At 35.7% G+C, this 10,903-nt stretch overlaps 2 protein-coding genes across 5 annotated transcripts in view; both read left to right on the top strand.

Annotated features, from left to right (window-relative positions):
* Nucleotides 1-530: 530 nt before the first annotated feature.
* On the top strand, nucleotides 531-7,961 carry rsph3 (radial spoke head 3). The gene is made up of 9 exons (XM_079831048.1): nucleotides 531-758; nucleotides 1,701-1,788; nucleotides 2,001-2,142; nucleotides 2,422-2,567; nucleotides 5,480-5,683; nucleotides 7,007-7,169; nucleotides 7,275-7,361; nucleotides 7,510-7,588; nucleotides 7,712-7,961. Exons 1-8 carry the CDS (start codon nucleotides 532-534, stop codon nucleotides 7,563-7,565), a joined length of 1,113 nt encoding a protein of 370 aa, XP_079687174.1. The 5' UTR covers nucleotide 531; the 3' UTR covers nucleotides 7,566-7,588; nucleotides 7,712-7,961.
* A 2,016-nt stretch (nucleotides 7,962-9,977) lies between these two features.
* Nucleotides 9,978-10,903, top strand: part of ezrb (ezrin b) — a 36,119-nt gene continuing 35,193 nt past the window's right edge. The window contains exon 1 of one of the 4 annotated variants that reach the window (XM_079830453.1): nucleotides 9,978-10,115. The gene's annotated coding sequence lies outside the window, so the exon portion shown is untranslated. Of the gene's footprint in view, nucleotides 10,116-10,214; nucleotides 10,240-10,680; nucleotides 10,796-10,903 lie in introns of those variants that run through there. The other 3 variants (XM_079830456.1, XM_079830454.1, XM_079830455.1) reach the window with 3 other exon arrangements.

Below are 10,903 nucleotides of genomic sequence, written 5' to 3'. Positions count from 1 at the left end.
TTTTCAGTCAAAATACTAATTAATTATGAAGGCTGTGCAATTTTAATATTTGGTGAATAGTTCCTGCCATAGTCACTCAAAACCGGGATGGCAATTCAAGTCACATTTATGTTTTGTTTCACTGTAATGTCACATTTTCCTTAAGGGGGGCGTTTTCCCCCACTCTACCCTATTCTGTGCAGTGCATGCATTAGTACACTTATTATGTTCGCTATATTATAGAAATTGTAAACCTGCCTTGTTCGTGTCAGCTTGTGCAGCTCATCCATCGATCTGTTCATTTTTACTCTCACAGTCAGAAGGCAAGATATTTTATCTGTCTCCCCCTACAGGTTATTACGTTGTGCACATTATCAGATTTTAATTATTAAACTGATATTTTGATCCCCAGCCCCCCCTATTGACTGTTGACTTAACTTGTGCTGTGTGCGAAGTTAAGCTTCTCTTAAACTTGATTATTTCAACACGTTTTGGTTATTAGCACCTATGAGTAGAAGTGGACCACTGGCGCTGTTGCTAGATTCAGTCGTCATGGTAACAGTAACAACAACTGTAGCAGTAACAGATGCCAGTCCAGCTCTCAACAACCAAACGTTATTTTCAGGCTTCAGGCACACTTTTGATATCACAATTAAAAGGGAAAAAATGGCATCTAATTTACAGGCACAACACGAAACGCAGAGCGGAGTTTACACGTTCTCCAGCCGTCCGCGTGCGGTTCCCAACCGCGACAAATACAGACAAGCCGATCCGCTGCTGTGAGTCCTACACCACATCTCACTTCAGCTTAACGTTTATTTTGACAATATAATAGTGTAAACACGTTAAATGTAATTTATAGACTGACTGATTGATTGAAGATTTTCCTAGATGTTTGACGCAATAACTTCCTGACACATATCAATGCATTTATTATTTTCCCCCTAACTCTGTTGACATCAGTAAACATAGGCTTTTTTGAGTTTTTGTTCTGGCATTTAGTTTTTTGACATCTCTCTCTCTCTCTCTCTGTCTGACAGTACTGTAAACCAGTAAATATATATAAATGTGTGTATGTGTGTATATATATATATATATATATATATATATATATATATATATATATATATATATATATATATATATATATATATATATATATATATATATATGTGTGTGTATATATATATATATATATATATATGTGTGTGTGTGTGTGTGTGTGTGTGTGTACTGTGTATAATTATTATGTATATATATAAATAAGTTTCACACACATGCATGCACATATTTAAGACATATTTTCATGTATACTGTATATATAATTTATGATATATATATTTATGATATATTATATTTATTAATATATAATTATATATATATATATATATATATATATATATATATATATATATATATATATATATATATATATATATATATATATATATATATATATATATATATATATAATTATATATTAATAAATATAATATATAATAAATATATATATCATAAATTATATATACAGTATACATGAAAATATGTCTTAAATATGTGCATGCATGTGTGTGAAACTTATTTATATATATACATAATAATTATACACAGTACACACACACACACACACACACACACATATATATATATATATATATATATGTCCTACAGAAAATAATAATTAATATACGTAATATACTTTTCTTCACGGTATGATGCAGAAATGAGGAACAGAGCAGTTATGGAAACATCATGTATGACCGACGTGTTGTCAGAGGAAATACATATGCTCAATATATCCTACCCACTGTGAGTATTAATGCAGAGAGGTTAGGCATCTCTCTTATAATACAAGATAGATCTTGTATTTGTGTAGTCTGACAGCATAATGTCAAAATACCAGAGGGTACAAAGCCCAAAAAGCTCATTACTATTATGAACCATAGCACAATGTTTGTTTGTATGATATTGTGATAAGAGCACTATTATAAAATATAAAATAATATGAATGTGTTTAACAGACATCTCAGCCGGATCCAGTCGAGTTCCTGAGACAGCAGGAGGCCAGAAGAAGAGCTATGTCCAGAACACGGTTGAAGGAGCAGTTTGGCCCGAAAACACCAGAACCACTAGAGGGCAGAAAGAACATAGATTTGCAGACAGGTATGGAATGATTTTGCACAATAAACACAGGACTTAATGTCGGAGCCCAATGTTGAGTTCATGAGAGACCCAGGTTCGAGTCTGGCCCAGGTCATGTTCCCATCTTTCTTTTTTTTCTACTACTGATGTCAATCAATAAAATCTAAATAAAAGTTACCCCAAAATAACCTAGGCTTACTTTCATTGTGTTAAGTGTAAATCGCAGAATGGACATGCATCTTCACATACATGCGAGCGCAGAAATCAAGAGATGAAATCTCCCACTGATGTGTTTTTTAGAGACGTATCTGGAAGAGCTGAGTGATCGTATAGTGGATGTCAGTGTTGAATGCCAAACAGACATGTTCCTGGACAAACCAGCCACTCCCCTCTTCATCCCAGCCAAAACCGGACGAGATGCAGCCACACAGATAGAAGAGGGAGAGGTGCAGTATATTGCTGTCAAGTAGCTGTTTTTAGATGTTTTTTTCTTCAGTCCCCTCATTAAGTTTGATGTCACCAGGCTCCAAATGCTTTATCAGATGCCAAAAGCAAACAACAAATCATGCTTCTATACACTCACGGTGTACTGAAAAACTACAGAAAAATCATAAACCTACCCTTTATCTCCATACCGAAATCTCAGATGGCCAGACAGTGATTAATCTTTTATGAATTGTTAAAGCATTTTATAACAGGTTTTATTCTGGGTTAGAGATCGCAAACCAAGACTGGACAAATCAGTTGTGTATCTGAAGCCATCTGGTCATTGGTCTGGTCAAATCAAATCAAGTCAAATCATTTGGTAAATACAACCTCAGATGAACAACAATACATGACATATTAAACCTTGACATGGTTTATTTACAAAAACTAGGCCAAAATGGAGAAGCAATGTGTGACAAACTAAGCCCAAATCCACACGAAGCCAGAGATTTCCCTATCTTATCTTTTTTTTCCCCTCGTCTCCAGAAATATCTGCTTACACACGAAACCACTGATACTGACTCAAAACGATGTAGTATACATGCCAGACCAGTATGTGGCGCTGTAAATCTGCCACAGAGATACACTAAAAACAGAGAAGACGTGGGGTGATGACATCACCATTTCACAGAATATACGGATTAGCTGTACACACGAAAACGCAAGGGTGCCGTTTTCAGATTTATCCAGATTTCGCCTGTCTGGAGCATTAAGGTGTGTGTTAACACAATGCCAAGGAGGAAAGACATCAGCAATGATCTTAGAGAACCAATTGTTACTGACCATCAATCTAGGAATGGTTACAAGGCTGTTTCCAAACAATTTGAAGTCCATCATTTTACAATGAGGAAGATCATTCAAAAGTGGAAAACACTCAAAACAGACCCCAAGGTCAGACCTTGCAATGCTCAGAGAAATTGAAGAAACCCTAGAGTTACAACTCAGACTCTACAGGCCTCAGTTAAATGTTAAAGTTCATGACAATACAATTAGAAAAAGACTGAACAAGTGTGGCATGTTTGGAAGGGTTGTCAGGAGAAAGCCTCTTCTCTCTAAAAAGAACATGGCAGCATGGCTTCGGTTTGCAAAGGTGCATCTCAAGACAACCTCAAGAATTCTGGTACAATGTCCTTTGGATAGACGAGACCAAAGTGATGTTTGGCCATAATTCAGTGCCACTTTTGACAAGAAGGTATCAAAAACACCTCATACCAACTGTCATGCACGGTGGTGGAGAGGTCATGATTTTGGCTTGTTTTGCAGCCACGGGACTTGGGCACCTTGCATTCACTGAGTCAACCATGAACTACTCTGTATACCAAAGTATGCTAGAGTCAAATGTGAGGCCATCTGTCCAACAGCTAAAGACTGAAATGGGGTCATACAACAGGACAATGATCCCAAGCACAACAATTCTGTAAAAAAACAGAATGGCTGAAAAAGAAAAGAATCAAGGTGTTGCAATGGCCCAGGCAATGTCCAGACCTCAACAAGACTGAAATGCTGTGGTGGGACCTTATGAGAGTTACATAAACAAATGCCCACAAACCTCAAAGAAATTAAGCAACATTGTAAAGAAGAGTGAGCCAAAAATTCCTCCAGAACGATGTGAGAGACTGATAAAGTCATATTGAAAATGATTACTCAAGTTATTGCTGCTAAAGGTGGTTCTACAAGTAATTAAATCATAGTTTACTTAGATTGTCACACATGGCTTCTCCATTTTGGCTTTATTTTTTAAATAAATAATGGAACGGTGTAATATGTCATGTGTTGTTGTTCATCTGAGGTTGTATTTTCCTAATTTTAAGACCTTATAAACCCCTAGGCCCGTATTCCAAAAAAAAAAAAAAAAAAAAATTATATATATATATATATATATATATATATATATATATATATATATATATATATATATATATATATATATATATATATATATATATATTAGACTTAATGCAAAGAGTAGCTCCTAGTGACAGAATTCTAAGAAAAATCTTAGAAAGGTGAGTGTTTCCTCTTGGTAAAGAAAAAAGTAATTTAGAAAGCATCTTAACCTTTAATCTTAAGGTCTAAAATTGTTAGGAGTACGGACGAGGACTTTTAAGAGGCCTTAAGAGTTTCTTTAACAGCTGAGAAAATGGACGAAACTTGAAGAGGGAGAAGAAAAGTGTTGCACACAATGCATGAGTGAATTAATAAGACTACACATTAGATTGTGCCAACATGTTTGGCAGTTAACTATTTAGTTGTGATCATTTGGGTCTGTCACAACCTTCTAATAGGCAAAGCGATCAAACAATTACAGCAATTTCAGAATCTTATTGTGTCGCTGTTCATTTCCTATCAAATACATAAAGTACATCATTTACAGCATGGTAAAGAAAAAATAAAGAATATACACTACCGGTCAGAAGTTTGAGAACAGTAAGATTTTTTAAATGTTTTTAATGAAGTCTCTTCTGCTCAACAAAGCTGCATTTATTTGATCCAAAATACAGCAAAAACAGAAATATTTTTACAATTTAAAATAACTTTTTTCTATTTGAATATATTTTAAAATGCCATTTATTTCTGTGATTCAAAGCTGAATTTTCAGCATCATTACTCCTGTCTTTAGAGTCACATGATCCTTCAGAAATCATTCTAATATGCCGATTTGCTGCTCAAGAAACATTTATTATTATTATCATTATTGAAAACAGTTGAGTACAATTTTTTTCAGGATTATTTAATGAATAGAAAGTTCAAAAGAACAGCATTTATCTGAAATATACTGCTTTTTGCTTTTCTTAATACCAAGGTGTAAACGGCCTAAATCTGCTGATCATTACCCAGTGGTAAGACTTGCATTTGTTTGTCTTGTCCACAGCTGTTTGATTTTGACGTGGAGGTGCAGCCCTTGCTGCAGGTGTTGGTGGGGAAGACAATAGAGCAGGCATTGCTGGAAGTGCTGGAGGAGGAGGAGCTGGCTAAACTGAGGGCCCAGCAGCAGACATTCAAGGAGATCCGTGATGCTGAGCTGGTGGAGGTGCAGAGGCTAGAGGAGAGGGAACGGCGCCTCCGTGTGGAGAAGGTGAGAATCACTATAAACAATACACCACATTTTGCTCAGCCAAAAACCATCACGGTTGTGGTTTTAATTAAGTCAGAGGTAAAGACTATGGCAACAGAGAAACAAATTTGTTGTCTAGAAATAACGGTACAATTTAGTGGCTGAAAGTTGGTGCTTTGTGGCCTGCCCTGAACAAGACTTTATTTTACTCCAGTTAAGTGTGAAGTATTTGTTCCAGCAATTAGGGGGGTTGCTAGCGTATATTTAATTAGGTGATATAATGGTAATACACAAATATACTTGAACTCCCAAAATCTGCTTCTTGCCTTACTAAAAACAACTATGATAATACAGGTGGTAAAATAGGTCAAAACATCATCAGAGAAAAGGCCCGTTTACACCAAGAACGATAACTACCGGTATAAACATAACTATAACAAGAACTATATTAAAGGAGTAGTTCATGATTTACTCACCCTCAAGCCATCCTAGGTGTATATGACATTCTTCTTTCTGATGAACACAATCAGAGTTATATTAATACATATCCTGACGCTTCCCAGCTTTATAATTGCATTGACGTGGTCCATTGAGTTTCAAGCTCAAAAAAGTGCATCCATGTATCATAAACGTACTCCACGTGGCTCTGGGGGGTTAACCCTTTTGTTAACCCTTTTTTGCCTAAAGGCCTTTTGGAGCGAATTAATGTTGTTTTGTAAGAAAAATATCCACATTTAAAACTTTATAAAGTAATATATCTAGCTTCCGCCAGACCGCTTTCCATATTCAACTTACGAAAAAGCATAACTGGCACAATGTATCACTAGAACGTAGCGTAAGCATTTTAAACTGTGAGATGTTGATCAAAAATCAATCTGAAAGTAATTTCAACAATAACGTTATCATTATATTTGTGGTGTGAACTCTGCTATTCTTTATTTTTAGAAGGATTTTGGATCTTTTTTGTTATAGTTATTTTCCTTGGTGTGAACAGCCCATAACACATATGACTAAAATTATGCAATAAACATTAACTAAACCAGCAAAAAACAAATATGACAGTATTTTACAGTAAAATTACATATAATGTAAAACCATAAGTTTTTTTACGGTAAGGTAACTTACAGTTCTTACCAATTTACAGGTTTACAGGTACATTTTATCTCTCCAAAAACAGTGTGTATACATATATACATGAAGAACTGTAACTGAACTGGAAAATAATCGAATGTTTAGACTGGAGCTAATTTTATGCATTTCTTGACCTAAACTAAGGAGGTTAAAGTATATTTTCTGAGCGGTAATGCTTCTTATGTATTTTCAATGTATTTTATTGCAATGCAGGAGAACCGGATAAAGCAGCAGAAGGCAGTGCTGGAAAAAGAGAAGGAGACAGCAGATAAAATTGCTGCGAGAGCATTTGCTCAACAGTACTTGTCTGGCTTGTTGCCCTCAGTCTATTCCAATCTGAGGGATTGTGGCTACTTCTATGACCCTGTGCAGAGAGGCAAGTGCATGAAAAACAGACACTTAATTATTCTCTTGATATTTAATTAATTAATACATGAATTGCCAGTATACTGTCTATGAAAGTTCATTATCTCTGCTCCAGATATAGAGGCTGAATTCCTCCCTTGGCTGATGGAAGAAGTCAACAATACTTTAGAACAGAGATATGTAGCAAGAACAGTGCTTGACAGTGAGTGATTTTTAAATGATTTTCTGGTGACTAATAAGTAATACTGACTTTGGGATTAATCTATCAAGTCTGTTGTTGTCTTGTTGAGATCTGTTAGGCAGTGATAACAGTATTTTGGGCATGATTTGGATTTCTTGTTCTTTCACAGTGCTTATTCAAGACGTCACTAACCAAAGATTTGAGGCATTTCAGGTGAAAGAATAAACACCTTTATGTTTCCATTAGAGGTAAACAGAATCAAACATTTAATCACTTTAACACATTTGTAAAATAAAAATATGTTTATGTAATATCAGTTTAATTAATAGTTGAGGTGAAGGTTAAGAGTTAACAGTCTATTCTCATTTCAGGTCATACCAGGAAACCAGAAAGATGCTGGAAAATATTAAAGGGTTCATGCATTCTTTATAAAAATCTAATTCATTTTCATATTAATATACATAAAGTATTTGAATAAAATTGCGAAAAAGATGCAAATTGATATGTTTATACTGCTAACTAGATTCAATGTAACTATACTGTTCAAGAACTGCACTGTAGGAAGCGCTGCGGAGTCAAAAAATACTTTCCTTCACTCAAACTATTAAACATCTTGGCCACATTATTGCTGTAATGCAGGTGTATTTATGGGAAACTTGATCGACTCAAGTTAATATTTAGAGTTTTTAAAAGGAGCATTATTTGAAGAATACATTAATGGCTCGTTTTCATGTCCTCCCCGAATGTGTTATATGATGTACAGAGGAGCTGTCCTCAAAACATTGACCATGATACTGTACTGAGATGATGTTGGTCCTCATTACGACTTTATGAACTTATGAAATTATTTTCCGCGGAATGACTATTTCATTTACCGCCTACCTGTCCCGCCTGGTCCTTTGACTACTAAACACCGTGAAGTGAACTGTTCGACGGTTCCGCTTCAGCTTTCATTCACCTCGCCTATATACTGCTCTATTTTAATCCTGCTTCTCCATTGGTCAACTCCCACCTAAGACCACGCCCACTAGGTGCATCGGAGTTTCACTTCCGTCAGTGCAGCTCTCTGGCAACACAAATAGAGACAGGCGTGTTGATGTAAATAAATCGTTAAGGAAAGACCTCTGAGTCACATCACAGTGTACTTACTTATTCAGAACTCAACCGACGTAATTGTTTAAATGACCTAATTACTATTGTACATCATTCAAACATATGTGGTTTCAGAGTAAACACGACATAAAAGCTGGACTGGGGAGACCTTGTATGGGCAAAAACGCCATCTATTCTAGACTAAATAGTTTCTATAGAACTCTCTCTCAAATAAGCGATTACCTTTAATAATTCAACAGTTTGCAGTAGTCATCTGAATGAAAGTGCTGACTAAGCTTTACCTCATGTTACGCATACATTTTTGTGAAATTTAGCGAGCACAGGTGCAATGCCTCATCCTTTTCACATTGAGATGATCCTGTAGTCTGTAGTTATGTAATGACTGTAATAATGGGTCTCTCTAGTGAATCACTGATCAAATTACCTGTTTATCATTCTTGAGGTTTGAGCAGCGGATAACACGTTTATTTAGCTAGCCTATTTAAATGATGATGTAACGTACACGTTTTTTCTTATTTCGTCAGATTTTGTTATCTTTACTTTATCTTTATGTCTCCAAAGTATAAGTAAGCACATACTCACATAGGGTGAATTCAGGTTGATTTGGACACTATTTGCCATTGAGATGACTGGGAAAAGTGTCACATTCTGAATTCATCCATATCTCTGTCAGACAAGCAAAAACTTCCTTATATATTATTTTTTTATGAATAGACTAGTAAAAAAGCTCATGGATCAAATAATATAAGAAAGGTGCAAATGTTTGAGTGATAACGGTAATACAGCACACTATTCTCAACAGAGTACACTTGAAGAGCAGAATAAAGTAATGATCTTTTTTGAGCTGTCCTAGATATCACATGAACTTAGAGTATGAGAGTATAATCCACATTTTTACATTTGTGTATAACATGTTCAGGTTGTGTAAAGTGAAATGTGTGTGTGTGTTTAAGAAGACATATCTTCTTCATAGGCTACATAGACCTACTTTAAACACACACACACTAATATATATATATATATATATATATATATATATATATATATATATATATATATATATATATATATATATATATATATATATATATATATATATATATATATATATATATATGTGTGTGTGTATGTATACATGTGCACTACTAAGAGAGGGAATTTACACTACTGGATATATATGGAAATCATACATGTAATTTTCATTGACACAAATGTTAGATCTGAGACTATAATTGTAAAAAGAAAGTGTGTTTTTTTATGACCTGCAAAAGCACATATCGTACTTGAACAGTTTTGTTTTACCACCTTATAATTTTTCCTGAACGCTGCACTTCCGTTTGCAAGGTACCTGTTTCATAGTACCCACATACTGCACGTTATTCTGTCTTTGAAATAATTTTTCAAGTAAACTTCAGTCATTCAGCTTCCATTATGTGAAAGGCTTTGTAGCCACTTGAGCAGGGCGCGCTACTCATCGTATCCTCCGTGGTGGGCGTCGCGCTCGCGCCGCAGCGTGTCTCAAACAGGAACTGGAGTCGCTGTCATTCAGCCGCGCGCACAAAGGTGAGCGCACCGTCAGCCATATTACCACCACCGGACTCATTTCCTCGGAGGGAGGGGAATTTTCCGCCGAAGCTGGACTGAATTTACACAACGGCTCTGGTAAGATTTCCGATCGATTATCGCCTGGGTCAAAGACCACAAAACAGTTACTGGGTCTGTCAGTCATTCGTTTCTCTTTGTACTGACGCCGCCCAGTTCAAAGAGAAATCTCTACCAACAACAGGTGCTGCTCTGATTATGGGATAGTCTGTATCTTGCCATAATAATGGGGTGTCTTATAAGTCATGCAAAAGAAAAATAAAAGCTAATTTGAAGATGAACGTTACCATGCGGACAATTAAGCTCGATGCATTTTTTGTTGTTGTTTAACTTAGTGAGTGATACGCTTAGGAACCGGAAAAACGCGCGGTTTTTACTTTAATTTAGTAAAATGTCGAAACCGGCTGATTTGCATTACGATCGATTCTGGTAACGACTGTCAAACGTGCTTTCTTCTGCCGGTGCGATAGGAACAAGTTTCCTGCACTATTCAACAGCGCCAGTCTTTGGTGAAACCATCGGTGTAATCCGAATCCAGAACGAATGACTCTATGAGTCAGTTCCTTTTAGTGAATCCAAAACATACCACCAGCCTGATAATGTAGTCAGGTTACCAAATGAATGAATCTAATGAGCCGGTTCTTTTTAGTGATTCAATAAATACAGTGCGAGCAGCACATTGCTTCCCGAAATCAATATATATTCCCATGAATCGGATCTTTATTAGTGCATGAAAACATGTATGAATCATTCGGAAATGTTACTGAATTAATTTGACTCGTTTACTGAACTGCATGTTAGCCTATTACTTTCGCCATGTCCGACTCTTTAACCGAAACTGTTATGCT

The sequence above is a fragment of the Gobio gobio genome (genome assembly GCF_949357685.1).
Source record: "Gobio gobio genome assembly, chromosome: 12".
NCBI lineage: Eukaryota > Metazoa > Chordata > Actinopteri > Cypriniformes > Gobionidae > Gobio > Gobio gobio.
The sequence above is the reverse complement of the archived record's forward strand: the minus strand, read 5'-3'. Positions and strand labels throughout refer to the sequence as shown.

Coding starts and splice junctions, on each gene's coding strand:
- rsph3 (XM_079831048.1), top strand. CDS start 532: ATGGTAACAGTAACAACAACTGTAGCAGTAACAGATGCCAGTCCAGCT. Junction 1,789..2,000: donor CTCAATATATCCTACCCACT/GTGAGTATTAAT, acceptor TGTGTTTAACAG/ACATCTCAGCCGGATCCAGT. Junction 7,170..7,274: donor CTATGACCCTGTGCAGAGAG/GCAAGTGCATGA, acceptor TCTCTGCTCCAG/ATATAGAGGCTGAATTCCTC.